At 24.8% G+C, this 27803-nt stretch overlaps 1 protein-coding gene across 4 annotated transcripts in view; it reads right to left on the reverse strand.

Moving 5' to 3' along the window:
• The window catches only part of LOC129606889 (proline dehydrogenase 1, mitochondrial), a 53891-nt gene extending 26422 nt beyond the window's left edge, over positions 1 to 27469 (reverse strand). For all 4 annotated transcript variants that reach the window (XM_055518696.1, XM_055520282.1, XM_055517897.1 and 1 more), the window contains exons 1-2: positions 27150 to 27469; positions 18095 to 19004 (exon numbers count right to left, since the gene is read on the reverse strand). In XM_055518696.1, coding sequence (XP_055374671.1) covers positions 18095 to 18778 — 684 coding nt within the window. In that variant the 5' untranslated portion in view covers positions 18779 to 19004; positions 27150 to 27469. The remainder of the gene's footprint in view (positions 1 to 18094; positions 19005 to 27149) is intronic.
• Positions 27470 to 27803: the final 334 nt, after the last annotated feature.

The following is a 27803-nucleotide window of genomic DNA, read 5'->3' on the forward strand; positions in this document are numbered from 1 at the left end:
AACACACTATTTTTAATACTCTTAATTTAAAATACATATTTGCAATTGAAATTCGAATTGTGGAAAATACTCTTACTATACGATATGAAAAGGTAAAAAATGTAAAGGAAGGTAAAAAGTAAAATAATATACGCAATCTACATCCAAAAAATAGGTTTGGGAGGTTCTAGTTTATATACCAGCTGTAAGTGACATACTTCAGTTCTAGCATGTACCTACGAATTTTTTGACACCTAACTTCAATAGAAATTCTACAAATATGTATAAAAAAACTTGCAGACGCTACTTGCAGAAGCTGAGTTTCTGAAATTATACTTAAATAACTTTAAGTATTTGTTATTTTACATTTATAGTACGTCAAAAAATATAAGTTTTAACTAAATTTGCAATAATAATCACAATACACTAAGTTTTTGTAAAAACAGTTACTTGAATATTTTCATAAAAAATGCACTTTTTCTAACTCTTCCTACATTTGTATAACAATATAAAGCTTGTTGTAATATTTTATAATAAATTTTGCAAATCGACATTAACTAATGTCACACACAATTTGTGGAATGTTTTTTATTGTAAGTATAATTACATTAAAAATGTTATTTACTCCCCGGTTGTATGTCGAGTTGCAGTGTAAATTGCCATTTTTTGGTTATTAAAGGGAGGGAAACTATTTAAAATTAAATTTTAAATAATTTATTTAAAATAAAAAATAAATTTTTAATGATGTTTTTTAGATACAATAGTTGTATCCGGAAAAGTCGTATTATAAAATGCTATATTAATTTGAATGTAATGTATTTTATAATTTCTGACTGAATGCATACACAGAAAAAAATGAATTAGATTTTTCAACTAATCGTAATTAGCTGATCTCAAATTAGGTGTTTTTTTATAAACAATTAGAAGTATTGACAACTCCTTTAGCTGTTTTAAAATTCATTATTAGCTGGCGCAACCATTTGGAATTAGTTGAATATAATATTAAAAAGATTAGGTGATTTGTCTACTCATTTAGGTGTATTATCTAAAATAAATAGTTGAAAATATTCAACTAATTTAATTAGATATTTCACCTAAACATTTAGTTATTTTAGAAAAGAAAACAAAAAAATAAGATACAGCTTTTATGTAAATTCCTAATCAATGACTACATTTTTAAATATTTTGACTACAACTTTAGTTGATTCAGCTATTTCATTTTATATCAAAAGATTGACTAAAACATTAGCTGAACTACCGAAAACATTAGTTGAGTTATAAAAAGATCAAAATGTTTTATTTAGAAAAAAAAAAACAAAGTACCGCTACTTTTGTTCCTCAATAACTACTTTTCTAGATATTTTAGCTACAACTTTAGTTAATTCGGCCATATTATTTTACTTAAAAAGGAATTAACTAAAGCATTAGTCGAAACATCGAAAACATTAGCTGAATTTAGAAAAAAACACTTGTTTAATCAAGAAAAAAATTCAAAATACCGCTACTTTTTTCGTATTCCTAATTTTTAAAGTATTTGAAAAGAAGCTAGTATGTGGTGAATATTGGTATAGTAAACAAGCATAGTTCACATTTTCAAGATTTTAAACATTCAAGAAATAAAAACAGTGAAGATCGTATTAAAAGTAAAACAAACAACTTTTTATGCAGAAAACACAGTAGAATATTCGAATGAAGTTTTTAATTAATGACTTATTCTAAAACAAAGCTTTGGAGCTTCTTTGGTAAGTTTTTATATAATCAAGTTATTTTGTTTAACTAACAGTTTATTGTATTTTAGATTGAATTTTGACTTCGAGAAAACATTTTCACTGAAAAATTTGTTACTTCTTTCAAAATGGGAATCTTTTAAACTTAAAATTACTAATTTTTATAAAAAGAAAGGATCAGAAAAACATTAAACTTTTATTACTTTTACAACAAGATATTCAAAGGTAATTTGAGAAAGAAATTTTGACTAATTTTTAAAAGTTGTATAACAATTATTATTTTTAATTTATAGATTATAAATATTCTATTAAATGCTATTTTGAAACCACAAACAATAAAATTTTACACACGTGGCCGAAACAAAACAACAATGGAAAACTTCAATTTATTGTAGATGGAAAAAAATCTTTTGCATTACACGTTACGAAACGTGATAAGAAAATTTTTTATTATAAAGGAGGAATACTAACTTGCCAAAAAATTTAACAATACAAAATCTATCATCATTGCCAAATAACTGAAAAAATATTAAACAAAATAAAATTAGATGAAGCAAAACTTAATTTTTAATTTATAGCATTCTTTTATTTTCAGGATTAAACCTAAATAAATTTAGAAAAGAGCCTAATTTGTTTAGATACTTTTTCTAATATAATAGGTAAAAACCCTATTATAATTAATTAAAAAATAGTTATATTTTCTATTCTCTAACTAAATAATTAGGTATATTATCTATTGTTGAGAATATTTTTTAACTATTTATTTAGGTGAAATTCCTATTTCTTTAGTTAAATTTCAAAAAGGTTTTAAAATAAATCAACTAAATGATTAGGTGAACCGACTATTTGCTTAGTTCTGATCCACCTAAATTTTTAGGTATTTTAGCTAGTATTGTAGATAAATCAGCAAATTTATTTGGTTAATTTTCCTAATTATTAAAAAGTAAATTCAGCTAATTTAAATTAGGCAATATAGCTAAATAGTTTAGGAGGCTGAAAATCAAGCATTTCATTAGGTGATTTATACTATTGTTTTAGCTAAATGTTCTACTCTTTTTTTTCTGTGTAAGATGTGCTACTCTACAACAAAATTTTAAATGAATTACGTTAATTATCTATAAATAATTATTGTATGAGATCAAGCCAGCAACGCACTTCTACGTTGTAGGGATACGTTAATAAACTATTTTTATAGATAGGGATACGTTAATAAACTATTTTTATAGATATGTATTTCTGTTTGTCTGCCTGTCAATCAGTTTGTCTGAACAAATCCAGTTCGGCTGAATGTGTTGACCACATCAGATTTTTATTTTTCAAATAATTTTCCAAATTGTAATATATAAAACTATTTGCATTATTGTATATACAAACAATTTTAATAAGGCGAGACAGTAAAAATTGAAAAGGGTTCAGTGATTTCACTGAAATATTAAGAAGCATAAAATAGTTTAAGTAAAAATCCATTTTCCAGGGGCAATATATATCAAAAATTAATTGATTCATTATATTCATAAATAAAACTCTATGAATTTGCACCTTCATATCTAAATTTTTATAAACCTCTCCATAGAAAAAAAATATACATATATACGAGTACATATATAAAATATTTTTATTGAAAACTTGTCACACGAATTCGGTGTTATTACAATATTTCACTTCTAATACGATACGATATGAAAATGCTATTTATAAGTTGTTTAGTTCAATGAAATTCAATACATCAAATGAGTGTGTATGTCACAGGCGTATCAAATTTAGTTTGGTATTTCATAAAAGCTATACTTATATCATAAAAAATGTAACAAATGAAGAATTTATTCTAAGAAAACAATTTTTAACCTACTTGCTCATGTATATGCACATGCATACATAATATATTTGTTATGTACGTAAATAATTATTCTACGAACATCCTGTATATGAATTCCATTGGCATGAGTAGTTAAACGTAAACAGGGGGTAAACTTGCTCTATAATGTGGGAAACTTGTCTAGCTGATACTACCATCAGGTATGTCCATAACACTGTTTCATTCGACCAAATTCTTCAACAAAATCCAGTAGTCTGACTTTTGAATGGGAAAAAAATATAGAGGTACGAGTAATATACGGAGATGAGTCAACCAATTTAGAACAAATGACTGCATTTGGAATATAAAATATCGTTTGAAATAAGATAGTAGATAGGTAATTTACATATCATGCTTTTAATTTTTTCAAATGTTAATATTTTGACAATTATGTATACCTTGAAAACCATGTCGCGAATAACAAATTTTGTTAATTCCTTAGTCGAGAACTCAATGGGATTTCCAAAATGATATTTAGGTACATATTTTTTGTTTTCTTTGAATATAATTAAATGCAAATCAATTGAATTATTAATTCAGCTTTTTATTGTAAGAATGTTGTCAGAACTCCATCTTTTCCGAGTCGCAGAATTATTAAACTATCCTAGTATTTACTCATTTGTAGAAAAATAAACAAGGTTATCTGACGAGCTCTTTTTTTTTGTAAGTATGGCATCATCCATGTAGCTATTTATGTATATATATATATATATATATATAAATATTTCCCCAATTTTAGGTTAACTTTGGTTTTTAATGGATTATGTTTCAAATAAACTTATTATTATAAACAGTAATACTTCTATACGTACACATAAGAAGAAATATTTTGCAACTATAAGTAAATATATACATATATAATTTATACATACATATATAATTTAAGTTTCTCTTTTCTGTTTTTGCATTATGCAATATGGATTAGTTGTACGAATAAAAAACATCACAAATCAAAATATTTAAAACAACAACAAACACAAATCGCTATGCTGCGGGCTTTCAATTTAAAACCGGCCGGTCTTTTTATATTCATAAATTATATTGTAGCTTTTTATTAGACGTATACGCAAATAACATTTCATATTATGTATGTTTGCCAGAACATACAGTTAGTCACGAAAGTTGCAGTACACTCTTAAAATTTTGTCATTTTGATAAAAACAGATCTTTTTTAAACTCAACATTTTTTTAATTTTCCTTGTTACAAATTATAGCCAAATATTGTTTCACTATGATATTGATTGTACAGGTAGAGACACTAGAGTAGAGTATAGGGTTATTTTTGGGAGGTGTTGATATTAAATACGTTTTTATTTAAAAATCACTTGTTTGAGCTTCCGTATCTTGGTCAAACAATAAAATTTATGAAAACATATAGAGTTTATCACTGTCTGTATATTCATATTATATAAATACTAATAAACATTGAGAGGAGAAAAATGTACTTGCGAATGTACTTATTAGGAAAACCACCGTTCACATTGCTCGATTAACCCAGATTGTTGTCTCATTTAACATTCATATTATACGCATACGTACATAAAATGTACATATATGTACATATGTTGATATTTACGCCACTTATCTTAATATAAGTATTTAATGTATGTAATTTATTAACGGTTGTATATCGTAATAGCTATGTATACGTTATTTGTAGTAGCAAGCGATGTTTAAATTTGCATCATAACATTTATATGGTAATTTAAAATTTAAAATTTTTTGTTTTCGTAATATGAACTTGAAATATGATTCACGTTTAGTTTGACATTCGATATAAAATTTTAAAATAGAAAATAATATAACAATAAAAGATTTTATTTGATTTAATTAGAATAAATTAAGAATCAAAATAAAGCAGGCAAAAAAATATTATTTTAAGCAAATTACACTGGCTTTTAGAAAGGTGAGAAAAATTCTCAAAAGTATTCGTAAAGACTTTTCTATAGAAGAATATGTTGTGAAGTAAAAAAGTTTTTGATTGCATTATTTTGATAATCGAAAGTCTTTTCGCACATTTTACACAATTATGCCTAAATGAATAGGTACATGACTGAAAGATACATATCCAACCCAAATAATAATTTCATGTACCGAATAAAATTTAAACCACTGAAAAAGAATACTAAAGCATTAAAAATTGTAAATAAATCGTTGATGAAATTATTTGTAAATAAATAAATTAGTATTATAAAATTTCCATTAATTTATGCAATGAACTATTTTATTTGAAATCATACACATAGTTTTAATGGAATGAATATTAATAACAATATCAAAGGTCCTCCCGAAAAATTGCAAATTAGTCTCAACTCTAGGAAGAAACCACTAAATGTGTAGGTGTTTAAAGCAGTTAACATTGCAGTTAACCTAAATTTTTTACTCAGCGATTTATACAGTATATTAGGTCGCTCATGCAACAAAGTTTTTTTCTTTTTGATTTAATTTTACCCTGATGTACCAACTCTAAAATGTTAAGTATATGCTAAGTACAAGAATGTTTCAAGTTTTAGAAATGTTATAAAATATGTAAAAAGCAAGTTACAGTCGTAAGTTTGTATTCCTTGTGTAAGAATGTGTTGCTGCGTAAGGCCTTTTTGAGTATGTACATAAGTACATATATCTGACCATTGGTGCAGTGGTTATGGCACCGGTCCTTTAACCGAAGGGTCTCGGGTTCAAACCCCGGTCAGGTCACTATAAAAATTATATTCAATATTATTATAACTTAATATACAATACTAATAAAAATATTATACAAGTAATTTTCAAATATTCCTAATATTCGATATTAAAAAAAAAAAACTAAGAAAAATAAATAGTAAATATTAATAACCTCAAATAATTAATATATAAAATAAAAACTACGGCAGGCTAGTCACCTACCTAGTTAAACCCTATGACGCTATGAAACTAGTACATGAGAAATCATGCACTAGCCCTATGCTCCTTCTAGGAGTGAACAAAGGAAAAAAAAAAAAAAAAAAAAAAACATAAGTACATATCGTATTTAAGTGTAGGTAAACTAATTAAGATTAGTTAGGCAAAAAATACTACATTGGGTAAGGAGAAGAGTTCTTGAGATATTTTGACGTCCATCGCAAAATCATCTGGTAGACCAAATTTAGCATCACTATTTAAAAAATTACAAAATGTTTTCTTTTTTTTAATTCTGCTCAGAATTTATATTCGAAAATTAATTCAAACTTTATGCTCTGACTTTATGCTCTGGCCTAAGAATATTATAAAAACGGGGAAATCATTAATTTTATCAATTTTCAAAAATTATTATTTCAGTTCGCTTAAATTATTCTGTGTTTGTTGTATATACCAGGTACTTATCTAGCAGAAAAAGCTTTTTTGCTAACAAACATTAGAAATCAGATGATTTTTGTTTAACAAAATATCAAAATTGTTTTACCATTTTCATTTGAATACCTATATGTAATTCAATTTTCCGATTCAAATTTATCAAACTTAAAACATAGCATGTATCTATGTATAACACTTAATAAGCGGAAAAATATTGTGACATTGTTTGTAATTGATTTGTATTTGTTCATAATTTTTTTTTTTATTTCTTGTTTTTTATTTAATTAAGATAATTAAGGTAAGAACAATTTGTATGATAAATAATTGAACAAATAGGTACTATCGCGGCGTCATATTAATTTGACTCTGTGAAGTTGTATTTATATTTTTTCATTTTAATGTTTAAAATTTTTAAATAAAATTGTTTTTTAAAACAAAAAGTAAAATGTTACTTTAAAAGCTATTACTTTGTTGTTTCACGTTTATCGAATTTTTGACCAATTTTCAGAATTGATATTACGCAGGGTTTCTTCAAGTTTCTTTCGTAACTCTTAGAAAGTTTTAGTAGTCAAACAAATTAAAATTCTAAACTGTGATGTTCACTACTGTTTACATACATATATGTACAGTATCTTTTATTCTTAGATGTTTGGAATTGGAATTGAGGTAGAATTTCTGAAAGGTTGAACAGTATTAGCTTTTTATACGCTGCACCTTCGTACTTTGGTACGGTGGATGGTTGTTTAGTCATCTACGGTATGGATATGTACATATATATATTCTTGATCATTGTAAAATTCTGCGTTCATTTAGATATGTCCGTCCTATCGCACGATAACTCAATACCATCTAACTTTCACAAGATGTTTCTTCTATAAAAAGGACGGACTCCGTCGAATTTCATCGAGAAATATAGTCTCTCATTGAAATGCTTTTAACTTTATTTTTCATTCACCTCAAAACTTAAGCTCTTTTCATTTAGAAAAAACTGTAATGTTATAATAAATTTTAAAAAAAGTTTTATTTAAATTCCTTATACATACTTATGTACATTTATATATAGCTATGCATATTTGCTCATGTGTTTTTTTTTGTGAACCGGTTTTTAAAGATATGTGACGTATACCTATTTTATTTTATTTTTTTTTTAATTTTTAATTATAAATCATAATATTATAACAACATTTATATGTACAGTATACATATAATTTATACTTTACTTTTTTGAGATAGAAATACATAATGTACATATGTATGTATCTAATAGGCAATATAAATTTGTATGAAGATGTAAAATTTTGTCGAGTTTAAAGAATTATTTGGGGTAACACTAATTAAATCTTAATTATCGAGCAGTTGGTATCATCTTTTTATGTCAAAATATTGACAATGAAAATTAAATCTAGGCAATTTGAAATTTAAAATTAAACCCAATTCGCATTCGTATATGAAATTTTGTGCTTACGTTTCTTATCCGCATACACAATTTAACGTTTTTTTGTCGAAAAGATTTTTCTGTGCACATAATTTAGGAAGTTAATGTTATAAATGGGGTAAATATTTACATATGAATAGCGCCATGGAATTTTCATGACGTTTAAGAAAACAATGTAATTATATAATTATTACTTGAAATTGTGTGAAGTTAATAATAAATAACGGCTGTACGTGCGTATTATTTATGAATATTACATGTTTTCATTTTATAACTTACTTACAGATAATAAAAATTTCCTAAAAATAGGGACAACAACTACATATTCAAAAATTTTAATTTAAAAAAAAAACTAAACAAAAAATTTACCGTTAACAATGTAGGAATTTTAAAAATTATTCAACTTGTTTTTGAATGATTTGCCATAGCAGAACAAAATTCAACTAAATCATCATAAGTAAGTGTATTTAGAATAGATCACTCGTACATGGCAATGTATTAAGTATTTATATTTGGTTTTTGAACAAAATATTTACTTTAATATTTATGAAATACAAATATTAAGCACAAAAATATTAAGAGAGAACGACAGTGAAATTACCTTTACATAAAATGTAAGGCAAATTAATCTTAAATAATAAAATTTTTATGAAATTGTAAATGCGTTGCAAAAACAGACAGAATGCACGTTGAGATGAAAGCGATTATCGTAAATTAAAAAGAGTAGTCCTTTTATAAAATTTTTTATATTTTATTAAAAATTTACTACCTTAATAGAAAACAAGCATAGGTAGAGTTGACCGTGTCAACTCTGTTATACTCGTACGAATGAATAATTTTGAATATTATATAATGCCACATTGTTTCATTTTTTAAATAAATATTGCCATTTTATTAATATATGGCAGTCAACATATAACCTTATATAAGCCGAAAGACTTTTAACCTAAAATAATGGCTATGTTGTCTAATTTGTTTGTGCAAAATTTTAGTAGTGTATCTTCAAAAACTTTTATTTGGTCATACCTTACAAAGTGTTGAAGTTATGGCAACTACCAAAAGCAAACAAACAATTTCAAAAAGCTTTAACAAACATAACAGTCCTAATAATAATATCTGCTTGTGGAATCAATACTATTGCTTCAATAATTTCTGAAATACAGTCAAATAACTTTTGAAGTTATGTGGCAGCTATGATAAATCATTTGTAAATATTTAGAAAACTTAACTCACTATATTTTCGAGTTATCGTTAAAACCGACGGACTGACATGGTTAAATCATTTCAGAACTCGACACTGATCAAATTATATTTTTGTGCCTCTGACTCAGATTTTTATTTTTTAGCGTTACAATCGGGTTGTTAAATTTATAACACCTTTCGAGCATTCTTTTTTGGTATAGTAATTAATTAGCGTGGAAGTCAAATATATCGGCACTTAAATTTTGTGTCATTATTATACAAAATTATACAAAATTGCAGAAAAAAATGTAAACTTAATTATCATTTCAATATTGCCGCAGTGCTCTCAAAATTACGTTTATTTAATTAGTTATTTGTTACAAAACAATTTTTTTAATGAATTCATATGTATAAAGAGCTCTATAATTATAAAAACTATATTTTGAAAAATATATAAGTACTGAATTAGACATATTTTTTAAGAAAAACAAGTAAAAATGTTTTAGTCAATCTGAATCGACTTGACAATATAAAAATTTGTTTTTGAAATCTTTAGAATTGAAGTTCATAGTTGTATGGCAGTTGTATCGCGAACCTGTCTAACCATTCCATAAAAAGTTTATGGATATGTCTATTGGGCACACGACTGCCAAGTTTCACGAATCTAACTCTATTATTTTTCTTTATATTTAAAATAAGCTTCTTTATATTTTTAAAATAAGCTACCCGAACTTGTCAAGCTATTCTACAACTTGAAGAATATATCTGACCTTTAATTCGACACATGTTTTCAAAGTTTCATGAATCTAACTTTATTTTTGTTCGAATATATAAAATTAGCTTTTGTAGTTGTATGGTAACTACAAAAACCTGTTGAGCCACTCCATTCAAACTTTATAGGCGGATGGACGGACATGTCTAACTCAATACAGAATTTTACACTGATCAGGATTTATATATACATGTTCATACGGCAGACGAGTCCTTCAACAGGTTTCAAACTCCGTACCAAACTAAATATACCCTTTACGAAAAGGCAGGGAATAAAAATCAATGAACGATATAAAAAATTTAATGCAAACTTCATTATTTCAAAACGAATTAGCAAAGTTTTCACAAAAATGAGTTGCTTTTAACTATCGGAATTTCTTGAAATTCAACATTTGTACATATATGTATGTGTTCTGTTTGACATACATATGTATATACGTGTTTCTATAGAAAGTGGACTTCCTATTAAAATCCGCATTATTATGGAACCTAAATAATAAGACTTTTTGAAATCGTATGCAACGTTTCTTAATAAGAATAAATTAATAGGGATTTTTTAAAGTTTTTCCGAATATCCACATGGAAGTTGATTGTTTGCTGAACACATTATAAATTTTTATTAAGTGTGATGCAAAAATTTTAAAAATTTTCTTATATATGTATATGTTATAAGGAATTTGAGAAAGATAGGAAAAAATAGTGAGATTTCTAATCAGATAATTTGCCCTTATCTATGCATGTCTATAGTTACTAAAAAAATGAATTACATGCTGTAATCATTTTCGTATATACTCGTTGGAGTGCATGAAATTTTATATTATTTATTGTATTAAAATGTTTAACGTACTTCATGTCTCTTTACTAAAAATGTGATTTGATTTTTAAGAGACTACCATCTTTGTACAAAGCAAATAATTTTAAAAAGAGCTCGTATATTCACAAAAGAAATTTCGCTCATTGAATTTTCTATGGTTTTTTATAGAAGCATATTTATGCAACTAAATATATAAAAATGTGCCTAGATTCAGAATCCTGAACGATAAAATCTTTCAATAAACTAAACTAATTTAAATTCTACAAAAAAATAATTACTTTTTTTTTGAAATTCTATGATTCTAAATTCACATCATGATCGTATTTTTAATTCAATTCACACTAAACTAAGTTAATGGAATACGAGTGAAAAGTTTTGCAATTACCTCAGACCACTGCCTTGCTGCTATAAGTATGTATGTACTTATGTCAACAAGTATAAAATTTGATGTCAAATTTAATGTTTTCATGTATAAGCATAAATGACATTATGTGCTAACATATTTGCGGGCTATTTACAAGTTTTACAATATACACAATATTGTGAGTATTATGTATATAATATATATACATATGTGTATATATGTTCATTCATGCGTATTTGCTGAATGTTATTCAATATTAAATTTTTATGTGATAAATACTCGTACATGTTATATGTACAAAAATAACATTTTCAGCATACATTTACGTAAATACATGTATATGTATGTATGTGCATTAAAATGTAAATAATAAAACCTTTTTTTTAATTTGCCTTATAGTAAAGGTCAAGAATTACTGCATAGAAGGATTAAAGTCAACTATGTATAATAACTTATTTGTGTACAAGTGAATGAATACAATTTATTAGAATTTTATAAAGAATGCAGTTTAATTTCATTCCATTCTTAAGATTCTTTAAATTTTATTTTATGAAATAAGTATATTAAATAGTTTTCATTTTTAGAAAAAAAATACATACTAAAAATTTTACATTCACATACTCAAGGAACATGTTATTGCTCACATTACAACTATATAACAATAGTTGAGCCTGCAATAGAACTCATATTTTATTTACTGTTCATCGATTTTAAAATTATGGAATAGAGAAATTTCTTCAAATTTTCTCTAACAAATAACAATAAAAATCATACTTTTTTTTATTGAAAAGAAAATTATGCTCCAATGCACATTTTGAATGTTAAAGTAGATGTGATATACAATTACACATACGTATAAATGAAAGTAGATTACAACACCTACACATAAAATGTATGTACATAAAAAATTATAAAGAAAAGTATTTCTATAACACGAAGATGTTTTATTTTTACAGTTTTTTAATTTTATTATTACAATTTCATGCTTACACACATAATATATAACTAAGAATGTAAGAATATAAGGGGGCTTGTCTCGGCTTATAATTATATTTTTAGCATTTTTTATTTGTGTTAGTACACACACACACATAGTTAAGTGTTAAAACAAGTATGTATGTAAGATTGCGGTTTTGTAATTCTATTGTAACGTAATACTAAATTGGAATTCGTAATTAGCTGACGTAACCTCAACATTTTATTCACCCTAATTACAATTCGTTTCTATAGTTTTCGAGTACCCCGTTTTAACACAATAATGATGTACATTATGTTTTCGTAAAAATATAAAATAATTTTTGCAATAACAATTTTGAATTTACAATTATTTCCTTAATATACACATACAAGTTACGTTGTATATTTATATAAATACACCTGCATATTAAACATATATATACGTTTATGAATAAATTATATATACGTAATGAATAAATTATATTACTCTTTGTGGTACACGCTTTTAAGTTCTGATTTTCAATTAAAATTTTATTCTTCAATTAAATTCAATTCAAGTTAAAGAACATTTTGTCGGCAATTTATTCATGCCTCTGTATTTCAGTTGGTAGAGCGTCCGCCTAGAAAGCGGTAGGACACTGGTTCGTGTCCAGTTCGAGGAGAAAATTTTTTTTAATTTTTCTGCCTTTAACTCGTTCCTTTGATTACGTTATCCATCTGTTCTGCAGTTGTATGAAGAAATTTCCATTAAGTTAATACGCTTATATGCTTCGAATCAGAAAGCGTTAAACATTATCGAGAAGTAAGTTTGCTCAAAATAATAAATACATACACGTATAGATCTCAAAATACACATGACTTGAAAAGAGTTTTTCAAAAGAATAGAGCTAAATAAATTTAGCTGGACAATAAATTTTAACCTTAATTAAGATTGATTCAAATCCCATTAAAAACAGCATCTATATACGTACATAATATGTAACAAGATTGCAGTATTGTTACAAATTGCTTTAAAATTTGATGCCAATTTAAAATTTTCATTTAGTTCATCTAACCAGTTAAACCTCAGAACTAATCGGCAAAAATGTCGCTTAATGTCGACGTGAGTTTTTCAAAATGCTAGAGATATAAAAAATATTAAATCGATTTTTGTATACAAGATCTGAAAATAACCTTTAAAATGGCTATATTTTTTTATCGAAGGGATATTGAATTTTTTTTGTAAATTAAATTAATAACGAAAACTATAGAAACCCTACAGTACAGCGATTCGTGGGAAACAGTTGATTTTTCTCTCTAAAATTTTACATAATTCCTAGTTGAAAGAGCGAATTTTTTGAAAGCAAAACACATTTATTTGGAGTTTCGAAATTAGAATTCTCATATACGCATTCATATATGTATGTAAATATATATTTTTCCTAAAACTATGTTTTACCACAGACATCTTTATATTTATATTACATTATAGGAGTTTATGGTTGTACGTATGAATAATTTTTTTTCATTTTATTAAAATTTTTGAAACTTCGTTTGTTTCTGTCTCTCGTCATCCTCATATAATCCCTTCTAATAAAAATAATTTAATTTTGTACGAATTCAATACATATATGTATGAAGTCCAGGATATTAATACTGCTAAAGTTCACTATTACTATAAAGATTTTCAATGTTCTGTACTTGCACACGTATATATTTAATTGTCGAAATCACATCAAATTCAATTGTTTATATAATAGTAAAATATACGTGTGTGCAATACTCATAATGCATGTATTTTTAACCATAACCCTTTATGTAAATGAATATATGAATTAAGAGTCCTTGGGGGTAGATAATAGTATTTGTTCTTATACTTATTTATAATTTTTTTTTATTTTCTGTATATTAAATATAAAACACAACTGATAAATCTACTTAATCTACAATAAAATACAACTGATTATCTACTTGAGTGGTTACGTCTGAATAAAATGAACAATAATTGTTGTTTTTTTGGTTAGATTTTATTACTTTTATAAAAACAATTTTTATTTTATGAATTTTGAAATACACTAATTATAAAATTTAAAATTTTGATCTAAAAATTAAAATAATAAGGTTAAGATTAATTTATTGTGAGTATGAAAAAAATTTCTAAATTTGAATTAACTACAATTAATATGAGTGGAATGAACTTTTTATGTATAGGTGAATATAATTATACTGAACCGACTGAATTATACCGTGCACCTCGACAATATAAAAATATTTAAAATTAGCTTTCTTGGGCGTATGAGTTACTTGATCTTGTCAAACCATTCCCAAAAATTTCAAGAATATGTGTTACTTGTAATTGAACACGTGACTGCCAAGTTTCATGGATCTAGCTTTATTATTATTCCGAATATAAGATTCATGAAAATTTGCAGTCGTGTGTCAAGTTATCATGGTCAGACATATTTGCTACAATACAACCCTTAAAGCTAATACTAAATATTTCAAAATTATATTTTTATGTACTAACATTGGCAAGGCGCAGAGTTTAGGCCGAGTGAAACGGTTTTACTTCTTGTTCAATAATTTACTTAACGCTCGAATTGAATTTGTTATTCTTTTAAAATTTCTTAACTAATACTCATTAGAACCTACAAAATATATAACATCGTTCTTATTAGATATTTTATGCATTTGAAAAATTATACTTTTATGTGCTCGCACTATTTACCTATTTAAATTACTTTGGAATTATTCAAAGAAGAATTGCTGTATATTAATTAACAATCTGAAGGAGTACGAGTCTTTTAAGAAATGATTTAAATATCTTTTCAGTTCAAATAAGTGATTCGCTGAATAACTTTTTACTATATTTTTTTGTTATTTATATTATTAGTTTTTTTTCTCTTTCTAACTAAATAAAGAGTGCCAAAATAATTTCACTAAAAATTTCACTCATACACTTAATATGTATTAATACACTTCACTAATACACTTAATAGTATTTCTGTACAAATAACAATTTTAAAAGCATTTCCCACTAAATTTTATATTAACCACTTGGATAGTAATAAAATCAAACTAAGTACCAAAAAAACCAAATCATAAAACTTTAAAATAAACCTTTTGAAACTGAATCCTTTCAGTATTAAAGAAAATATATACTTACAACTTCTATAATTAAAAGTTTAGAGAAAAGGTAAATTTAAGGGAAATGCAAACCAGTATACTTTTTCTATTGAATTTCTTTCTTTATATATTTTTCAAATTGTTTTTTATTTCAAAGTATGAATAATCCACGAAGTGGAAGTTCGTTGAAAAGAAAATTTACTTGCCTGTATGTAAAAATGCGCATGTAAAACTCTACATTCATAATAGAAAAGTTTTTCAAATTTGTAATAGAAACTATGCAAATTTCGCAAAATTTCAGTTGTTTTTTTTAACAAAGATATATCACATAATTATAATTATAATATCACTAGTTCGGTTAGTTGCCATACAACTCTAAAATGTAATTTTATATGTTCAGGAAAATAATAAAGTTAAATTTATGAATCTTGAAAGTCATGGGTTCAATTAAGGGACAGAAGTATTTTCAATGATTTTATGGAATAGCCCAACAGGTTCGGATAGCCGCCACACAACTCTAATAGCTTTTGGAATCGCTAGACAGTCTCGGGTAGTTGCCATACAACCATAAAAGCTAATTCTAAATTATTTCAAAAACAAGACTTTATGCTCAGATTGCCAAGGTTCAAACGTTTTTACTTGTTCATTTAATAATAAAGTTCAAAAAATTGAAGAAGCAAAGGTATTAAAAGTAAATCTTATACACAAAAAATATATTGGCATTTCTCTGTATATTACTAAATTAGAAAATAAGAGGGCTACAAAGTATTGTAATATATTGTTGAAATTAAAATAGAACAAAACCTATAACTAAATATACCATATTTTATTTCTTGGCCCGAAAATACAAAATCAAATCGAGTTATGTATATCGAATAAAAATTGTGGAAGTAAAGCAAATACCAATATAAAAACTATTATGAAGAGTATAATAATAAAAAAATATATAGGGTAGGTATCCCAGAACTGTGGTATTGACAAATAATAATAAAACCACAAAATAAAAACGTACAAATTTAAAAATTAAACGCCTAACATTGTAGAAGAAAATAGTTTCTGAAATAAAATTGCTTTTAATATGAGTATCTACATATGTAAGTAGGTAGTATGTGCATGTGCATGTAAATATGTAGACGTAATAAAAATAATTATTGTTTTTTATTTTAGAATATTTAATTATTGATTTTTCTACGATTAAGTTTTAAATGGCGTTTATACGAAAAAATATTTAAAATAAAAAAAAAAGGATTAAAACATTTTTACATATCTACCTCGCACTAAGTATTTGCAGCATGTGCATGTTATCGATTATATATTATTTAAATATAAAATAATAATGAAACTATTTTTGCACACACATATAATATATGTGTACAAAATGTGTGTATAAACATTCTGTAGGTAATCTCGTAATAAGATATACTTAGACATTTTATTTTGTATGTGCGCCTAGTGCAAAATGATTCAGTAAAAAAGGTATACTTATAGTAGTTTTTGACATGCACATGTTTCAATATATATATATATAATATGAAGGTACATAATTTTGTTTTCTAAAAATAACAATTGGAATGTATAATATAATTATGTAATTATACTATTCCAATTAAATAATTCTAACTTAAGAATATTTAAAAAAAATAGCAGCCGGTGTTTTTACTTATTTAAACATACAATACGCTATATAAACAAGTATTCAAAAGTAAACAAAATCTAGAAAGGTTTGTACGAAATATAAATTGAAAATGTAAGCATTTTCACCCAAAATTGTCATGGATTAAAAGAAAAGGTGGTTAGATCATCTTGATCCTCAATGCTTTCAATATTAAGTGAGTAAAAGCTATGGTTTGGACAATCACAGCTTAATTTCAATAAATCATTTCAATAATACATAATTAATTTTAAGTAGCAATTTGGAATAGACAACAATGATGAAAAGGGTTAAAAAGGTAAGGAGTTAAACATATTTTCATTTCACAAAATAGAAATTAAATTTATATGACTTTGACTTCTACATATTTCAAACTTTGCTATTTTAATATCATAAAAACAAGAATTTTAAAAAAGGGGGTTATATTTTGACAAAGTTTTTGATATTTGGAAAAAATATCACTTAAAATATTCTAATATCTTTACTTAATAATTCAATAAGACAATTCAAGAAGGCAATAAAATTCGTCATTAATAATTTTCAATCCACAAAATCAAATTAGTATGAAATTGAAGATTCTTTTTCAAATAATTTTGAAGAAATTGTTTGAGTTTTGTGTTTCTCAGGATTTGTTTTAATGCATTTTTGAATAAATTTCTCCAAACATATATTTGAATTTACCTTTTAAATTTGTAACTAAGCATATGTAGATTAAAGTATAAATTCATTTTAATTGGAAATCATTTGTTCTACTTTGGTTTTTCTTTATGACATTTTTGTAGTTAACAAAAATTTTATTTTAAAATGAATTGTCAAATATTGAGTCAAAAAGCAAAAAAAATTAAAAAATCCATGACAATTTCAGTTTAAATATTACATACATACAAATATAAATAGTTAATTATAATTTAAGTTTCAAAAATATAAAAAAATATTTCTTACCTTCATATTATTTTCAACCAACATTTGATTCGAACATAATAAATATACAAAATATCCACGTAATAATTCACCGGTCGTTTTACTTTTGAATGCAGCAATCGGATCATTAAAACTTGTATCCAATGGATCCCGTTGAGGTTGTGTTGGTTTATCAGCTGATGATGATGTTCTTGCATCATTAATATGTTGTTGTTGAACAGCTGCAACAGTTTGAGATCTATAACGTTTTTGTTGTAAAGTATTATTTATATCATTTTGCTGTTGTTGTTGTGCTGTTTCACCAATGATATTGCCACTATTACCAGTTTTCTTTTTGTTTTTAAATAATTGACTTTCATTCTGCTGCGATTGTTGATTATTAGATGAATTATTAAAATAGCATTTCTGTTGTTGCTGGTTACTTAATATCCTTTCATAACCTATAATACGATAATTTTCACCATTCAAGAGTACATGATTACGAAGATTTTTATTTTTTATATTTTTAAATGATGTTAAACCTAATAGTGATGATGATGATGAATTTGTTGAATATAATTTTATTCCAATTGATGAATTATCGCAATTTCTAAAAATTATTGCTGATCCAGAAGATGTTGATGACGTCGATGTTGCTGCTGTTGATGATGTTGTACTACAAACCAAATTTTTTCGTTGTCGGCAAATAGAACGCAAAAAAGCCATTACACAAAACGCAATTTAGAACAACTTTTTATTTTTTTTTTTTTGATTTTTAACACTTTATTTTATTTTATTATTAAATTGTTTAATAACTTCCTTTGGTTAAGCTTTATTTTGTTGTTCTTTGTTTGATTTATTTAATTTAATTTTTTTGGAATAGGAAATGTCAAAAATTATTTGAATTTTTAATATTTTTTCGAAGTATGCTAATTTTGAAAATTTCGGTTTTCTAAAAATATAAAATTTGTTTTTTTTTATGCTTTTTAAAGAAAAGAAAAAATATTTATGTATTTATGTAGTTACATATATTGTTTATAGAGCAAATATATTGAAAATTTAAAATATTTTTAAATTGAATTTTTTTAATTTTGTACATGTGAATAGGTACTTATGAATAAGCAAATGTATATTATGTTTCGAAAAGAATTTTTCTAAAAAGTCGGAAAACTACTAGAAAATTTAAAAATGTTAAAAATATTCGTTTTTGTTCTAGATATACGTATACATACGTAATGTACTGCATATATAAACACTTGAACATTTAAGAAAGCGGCAAAATATGGTAGAAATTTTATTCAAGTTTGTGACAACGATAGAATTATAGATATGGATATGCAATTTTTAGTACAAGTAAAATGGATTGCAAAATAAACGTTTAATGAAATTTAATCCAATTTAATCAACTTGTCTTGTGAAAATTGCAATAATCTCCATAAATATCTACTTAAAGAATGAAAATCTTATTACTCGTAGATGGTTTTAAAAATTCATGTGTATTTAAAACATTTTTTCATCATAAATATGGATTAGTTCATTATATGTATGTAAATCAATATGATCCTTTTTCAGAAAGTATATAATATAAGGCGACATGCAAATTAAGAAATTAGAAACTACCTTTATACAAACTTTCTCTTTGCAAAAAATACTTTTCAAAATGTAATAAAAATAGAGGAATCGACTTACAATCATATAAATAATTATTTCCATAGACATAAAATTATTGTAATCACTAAACAGGATAATGATTACAATAATAACAGAACAGTGCTGTAATAATCCCTTTAGAATGTGACATTAAATATGACAAATTTACTTGCAAAAGAAAATTTGAAAACCCAAAATTTTTAAAGTAAATAAATAAAGAACAATAAATGCAACTATACTTAGAATAACATTGGCACAAAATAAATTCATAACAAATTATTATAATTGTTATAGCAACGAGACCGTTGTAAATATTATGCAGAATAAAGGGATAATTTCAATGTAATACAAAGTTTAATTCTAATAAGATTATTTTTATTTTAATTATTTGAATTTTACTTTATATTTCTTATTTATTTCAACAGATACATATATGTATTGAAATACATAATATATAAATTTTGATTTCAATTAGAAAAATAATGAAAAAAGAAAATTATATTGAAATGATTTCTACGAAATTTGAAATATAACAATAATAAAGTATGAACGAGTCAACATTTAATTAGAACGAGATTATGGGAATGATTCCAAAAGGTATACATAAATTTATACCTTCATGCATAAATATACATAACTATATGTTTCGTATGTATATGAATGCATACACAATTGTTTATTTAAAATATTATTAACGTTTTATTTACATGAAAATTAATTACCATAATTTTTCGGCCCCCAGAAAATGTTTACATAAATTTCAACCTTTCACTTCTAATTGCAAATTTTTAAATCAGCTGACTACTATTTTAATCTAATTATCAATTATATTGTATATATTCAGGTACGTATGCATAGTTGGAAAAATCTTATTTATGTACACTTATATATTCATATATGTAATCAGTTTTTAGCATTTTTTCAAAAAAAAAATATAAAAAAAGTGCTTTTCCATCCGTTTGTCCGTCCGTGGATTTGTTTACAAAATTTTTACACCCTTGAAGATAGAAAATTGATATTTATATATACTAGAAACATTTTTCCATAGAAGAAAATTTTTACCTATTTCTATCCCTCTAAAAGTTATAGCCCTTCAAAATCCTAAAAATGCTATTTTTAAGTAATTATAGTGGCAAAACCAGAAACATCTTTTAAATTCTGTAAACGCGGAAAAGTTGTGGCTGGCTTCTTCTACCGCGGCATACCATATTTGAAATTTAAGAAAACAAAATAGCCGTCAAAATTTTTCGCATCCTTTTTCTTCTAGACCTTAGGTTGTGGAAGTCCGAAATTTCAATTTTTACAACATAGGAAAAGAAAAATTTTTTCCACCTCCACCCCCTTTCAAGTTATTGTCTTTCGAAATTTGTAAAATTTGAATTTTGGGTACCTTTGATTTGCGAAATTGCAAGCATTTTCAAATTTTTAAAAATGCAGAAAGCTAACGGTAAGAGCCATGCCATTAAAAAATATAATTATTGTTCTAGCTCACGTAATTAACCATTAAATTCGAGCATTATGTTAACGCCTTTTTAAATATTTTTTTGTTTTATTGCAAGGATTGCATACATTGTTTATTTAATATAATATTATGCGCAATCTTTGAAATTTTTTGGTATATGAGTAGAAGTAACTTTAATAATCAAGTAGCCATATTGCTTTTGAAAGTAGTACTTTCACCTTTTAAAGAGAAAAGTCCTTTTTTACAAACCATTGGTTTGAACCAACTTTATTTCAATACAATGCAATAATTATATTAGGTAAAACCATTTAAAATAATTCTACCAATTAAGAATGTGAAATTTTTATTATAAACTATTAAGAGATTTAAAAAAAAAATTAAAAAATTTTGTTTTGATAATTGATTTTGCTTTCAATTTCATACATGCATACATATAGATACATAATAAAGAACTAAATAATGAATCATGAGGTTGAAATAAAAACTTATAGAGAACGTATCTCTAATGTGAAAATTTGAAATATTTTAATATTTTATAACGAAATAGATTACACGAGACTAAAATCAAACTTACATAAACTTACATCTAAAGTCTATAAAACAATTTCGTCAAATATCTGTCGTTTGAAATAAATCGTTTCGAATCGTTTGAATTAAGTCGATTTATTTGCATATTTCAGAAATATACTTACTCATATTTTATAAACATTCTTAGAATTTTTAGAAATTTTAACTTCTTCCATTCTACAAAGTTTGTTATTTTTAAGGAAAATTTAAATTTTTGTAATTCTTAGTTAACGTTTACATATACGATAAAATCTACGATTTAATCTGAGTCTGAGTAGATCTGTTATTTGCCGGCAGGCAAAGTTTTATGCGCCTCTATTTTAAACAATTTAACAAATTAAATTGTTTTAAACGTTTTAAAAAAATTTTATTTTAAAATAAAATCATTTTGAAATTAAATCGGAAATGCTGAAGCGGAAAATGTAGGTAGTTTATTTGTGCCAGCAGAAATTTAAAAGAGTGACTGCGTTCCTACAGTTAATGTGCAATAAACTATTCTGATTTTACATACTTTGTAGCATTTTTTGCCATTTGTATAGTAAATTTTTAAAATTGGTTTCGTACCAGAAAACCAAAATTTCATAATTTGACATTTTTCTGCTTTTAAATTGCCAAAAGTTGCGTATGTATGTATATGTACAGTGTAGTGCGCGTGCATAAAAACTAAAAGTTTTCATATAAAGTATAGGTTCGGATTTCCAAAACTTTAATAATAAGAACTAAAAATAAATATTTTTTTTGAATAGCTAGTTGATTATGCAGCATTATCAATTTTTCAAATATGAAGTGGGGATTGAATTCCTTGTAAAAAAATGTTATAGCAGCGAATATTTGACATTTTTGAAAAACTGTTTCGTATTACAAATTTTGTCACATAAACAGCTATTTTAAAACAAACAATTTTATAAACTGTTTAAGCAAATATTTTAGTAAATCCTAATTTCATTTTTACCCAAAACAAATATCCCCATGACGATATTAGCTAAGATTCATGACTTATGCATACGTGCATACGGCATATACATAATGTTTTCCAAATTTAAATATCTACATATTTCTATAACTGTATAAATAATTAAATTTGTGCAAGAAAAATTCAAATTATTATTCAATTTTAAAAAATTTTATATTTTCTAACCTGAAAGTTTTGAAATTGTAAAATTGTTAAAATCGTCATTGTTTGAACTCTAAGATAGTAATAGTGCCTATAACTATGCAATGCCAAAACTTTTACATAAATATTTGATTTCTCTTTTCAATGATCGTTTTGAAAATAAAACTTTGGTGAATTTAATTTTACTACCACTCACAATTATGTTAACAAAAACTCTATTCTTTATAAAACAAATAGCATCATCAGATATTTTAAAAGCGAAAATTTAAAACAATGTAGAAAAGGTTTATGAACTTCGTATTTACAATTGTCTATAAGAATATATATACGGATGTCCATTTTGCAAAATTACCCACAAGTGTATAAATATTTTCCATCTACACACAAATAATTCGAAATGAGTTCCTACATGAACAAATGAAAGTATATGAACACATAAAATCCTTTTCAATGTGGCATAGTTATCTCTTATTAGATATATGATTTTATTATATATACACATCTGCGTATAACAATCATGTAAGAATGTAGATATAAGTATAATATGCAAGTATTTTTGAATTACTTAAGTATATCCTTTTGCTTATATGATATAAGCTTTATTTTATTTATAAAACATAAAATGAATATCACAGATACAATGATAATGAACGGATTATGATAATTGAATATTTCATATGAAGCAATATATTCCCATGTACTCAAATTTTACATAATGCATGAATTGATAAAATGAGTCTCTAAATTTATAATGCCATTTATGTCGAATACTAGCGGCAATACTTATAAATTAAAGAAAACATAAATTAAATTTATAAATTTTTAATTAGTTATGTTCCAAAAAAAAGAGTTTGTTATATGATATAAGCTCTATTGATGAGTGGCGAATGAACCATTTTTAGAAGAAAACGCTGAACTTTAACATTGAAAATGTTTGAATTAATTGTTTTACTCCTCGTATTGATTTATTATTGTCTTCACCGTTAGTTACTGACCTTTTAATATTGTTTTCTTTTAATGAAAGAATTTTCTAAATTTCCATTTTTATTAATCAATCCTGTCTGAATTTAAAAAATTATAATTTACAATTTTCTGCAGTGTATATAATTTCTTTTTGCTAGCTCATACTAATCAAAAAATATCAATTAATATTATGCAAGTATATCTTGCCGACTCTAATTGCACTCTTGCCATTAATTACAGTTTATTATTTGCAAGGATATTTTGTTATATTATATAGCTGTATTTTAAGTGAAGGTACTAAAAATTATTATTAGTATACAGCTTAATCCACCACTGCTTAAACATTTTAATAAGCAGTTTTCCTTTACTGTTATATCAAAAATTTGTTTAAATAATTTAAAAACCAGTACATTTATCCTCAATAATATCCATTCCATTTGAATTATAAATATCTGTGCTTCATTACAAAGTAATATAAAACAATAGAAGAAATATTTTTTTTCTACTCAAAAGCTCTAACACCGCAAAAAGTAATATAATATGTACGTACATACGGGTGTGAATCATTAAAAACAAAGTACTCGTATGAGTACAATGCTAGTATACACAAAAAACTAATCTATGCCAGTATTTTTATATTGTATGTATTTGCTTATACTTCTATTTTTATAACAATAATGTTCATAATTATTTGACATTTTGTGGATTATATAACATCGTTTTTTTTTACTTTAGTTTTCAACCATTGAAAAATTCAAAAAAAAAACGAGCAAAATCACTGTTGTACTGTCTTTTTTATTCTTGCTAATTTTCTTAATATAGAAAGTACATACATATATATTACGTGTTTCTATATTGACAGAAATTTCTATAACTATGTGTATACCTATACCTATATGGCAAGTAAAATACGATATACGATATGTATCTACTAAAGTATGTACATATATATTTGTACAATACACAATATAGCATTGTAATATTCATTACTTTATGAGAGAAATTATATATTTGCACATAGTTTGTGTGTTTGTATAGTTAATTGTTCTTTTTACCGATCGCATTATATATACAATAAAATAGGTGATGTGATGGCACCAAATTTTAGATGTCGACTTTTCGATGGGAACACACTTCTCCATATAAGGGAAGCGTAATTAAACTGCTTTTAGAGGGATACCTCAAGTTCGGCTGAACCGATGTTGATGAAATTTACCTCGGGAACTGGACCTTTTAACGGGCCTTTTTTTTCATTTTTAATCATTTTGAAGAAAATATTCGAAATTTCAAGAAGATTTTCTTGAAATTTCATATACAAGCTTCATTCGACAGCTCGCGAAACCTCCTTACTTTTGGAAAAAGCAGGTGTCAACAACTGCATGATTACTACGGGCCAAATATGCATTTTTGTGTATTTAAAGAGAAATAATCAATCCATTTCTTCAAAATTTATTATTTAAATCAGACAGATTAGGGCTTGGAAATTAATCTGGGGGTCGATTTTACGTTTTTTACCATATCTACGGAACGAATTCGAGGAGGAGGATACCAGAAGTTGCTGAGGAATTTTTCATATAATTCGGATGGCACAAAACGAAATTTTGCAAAGAGCCAAATTCTTTTATAGGTATGTTAACTAAAAGCTTATTAGTGTCCTTACAATGGCAAAGAATTGTTTAAAACGCAATTTCCTAATCCTCAGTAATACTCTTACTTAACTAGACAATACACATTGTGGTCGGCTATGTGCTGAGCACATCAGAATTTTTTTTTAAATAAGTATAAATACATCATTATAATTTTTATATTTTTAGTCATTTTCGTTTTTAATTTTTATAGCAAGGTTGCACACGTAAGAATTTATTTTATGGCAAAAAAATTGTAGCTACAAAAAATTAATATAGAAATAAAAAAAATTTACTTTTTTTACACAAATTAATTTTAAAAAAATTTATTTTTTTATTATACAAAATTAAATGCATGCATTTAATATTAAAAACAATAATGACGTTTGAATTTAATTATGACGTTTTTAATATAACTATGCACGTGTCTATGGACTCATGTCAAGAAAAATATAACCCCCCCTTTATGTTTCAATAAGTTTTTAGTTTTTATTTGTTTTATTTATTATTCACTAGGGAATTATATTTTTATAAATTCGGCATTAAGATATTTAAATTATTTATGTCAAAAACGAATTTTATAGTTATCCTATTACTTTATAGCACCCGGGTAAGAAACATTTAGTTTTCGTTCGAATTCACAATAAATGAATCGAATCTTGAATTGTTATATTATTGAATGATAATTACTTAATTTTGTTATATTATTAGAACAAGAACTATAAATTTTTAACTTGCGTTTTATCAGCAAATATTTCCACGATTATTTCCAGTTGAAAATTATTTATATAAAACAATTTTCAAATGTCTTACAAACATCCCGCCTCGGTTACCGAATATGACAAAAATTATAAAATGAAAAGAATCTTTATTAGCTCAAGAAGAGAAAGTTTTGAAGAATTTTTAACACGTGTACTAATTATTTTTTAAAAGCATTGCATAAGTAGTTTCTAACAGTGTTAAATAGATATTGCGTGCCTATATATAAGTACACACATAATTATAAATACTCAATGTAGATTAATTTATTATTAAGTATGATTTATTATTTTAATATTTTTTAAACTTTCAATAATAAATCGAATTGCTCTAGATTCGTTAAGATTAATAATATTAAAAACTAAGAACTATTATAAATACATATAATATTACAACTCGTTTTGTTTTTTTTTTTTTTAAACTACTAAAATTTTTAAAATTTTAATATAAATTTAATATTGTGTGAAAAGTACTATTTTAAAATGGTAGATTTATTAAACATTCTGAATGTTCACAATATTTTGCTGTACATGCATCTTAACTATTAACATTTAAATACATTTCATACGTCAAATCCAATAATGTATTAAAGCATAACGAATTGTTATTTAACTGGTGTTCTATATTTAATTTTTTTTTTAAATTAAATATTAAAATTTTCATATATATGATTAATATTTACACACATATCCATAAGCGACTTCTACAATATATATGTGTATACACATACTCACATCATATGTACATATTATAAGTACATATTATTTATGTACATATATATACATACACATGTATATACATATATATATTTTCCATGAAGAAAAAAAAAATCTCCATATATTTTTCTACTTTATGTAATCAAGAAAAATTTTTTTTTCTTTTAAATTTTTCAAAGCAAAAAATTTCTAATTAGATAAAAATCACTAAAAATTTTATAATAAAAAATTAATTTTTTACTTTTAAATGGAAGGAATATTTATCCGAAATTTTTGTATATTTTTTTTACAATTTGCCTTTTTTTATTTTAAATTAATTTAATTAATTTGTTTGATTTTTTTCCAATTTATAAACTTTTTAATTTTTTCTCGCTGGTTATTCGATGTTGAGAAAAGAAAATTTTTAATTTCTTTTAATTAAATATTTTTTTCTTTTTTTTTAACTTGAAAAGCTCAAATTTTATATATTTTTTATTTTATCTTTTTTTTCTTGAAAAAAACACCTTTAACGCGCTTTGAACTCTTCTCACAGACTAATTTCGATTGCTTCAGTGAGCTTCCGTTCAATTAAAACTGAAAACGAGTAAGGTAAAAAAATTATTAGTGTCTGTACTTATTATAATTAGAATAAAAAAAAGAAAAAAATATGCGAGAAACTGAGAGGAAAAAAAATTATTAAAAAAAAAGAGCAGAGAAAATTATTTTGAGAGAAATTTATTAAGTAGCAAACACATAGATATACGTAATATATTATAATTATTAAATTGTTTTATAAAATTTTATATTTATTTACAATAGAAAAATAAAAGGAATTCACTCTTCGGGAAAGAGTGAATTAGAGAATAGTATTTTCTATTAACATAATTGTTTAAGAATTTTTATGTTTTTGCTAAAT

This window comes from Condylostylus longicornis, unplaced genomic scaffold (assembly GCF_029603195.1).
Source record: "Condylostylus longicornis isolate FDR11 unplaced genomic scaffold, ASM2960319v2 ptg000001l, whole genome shotgun sequence".
Lineage (NCBI taxonomy): Eukaryota > Metazoa > Arthropoda > Insecta > Diptera > Dolichopodidae > Condylostylus > Condylostylus longicornis.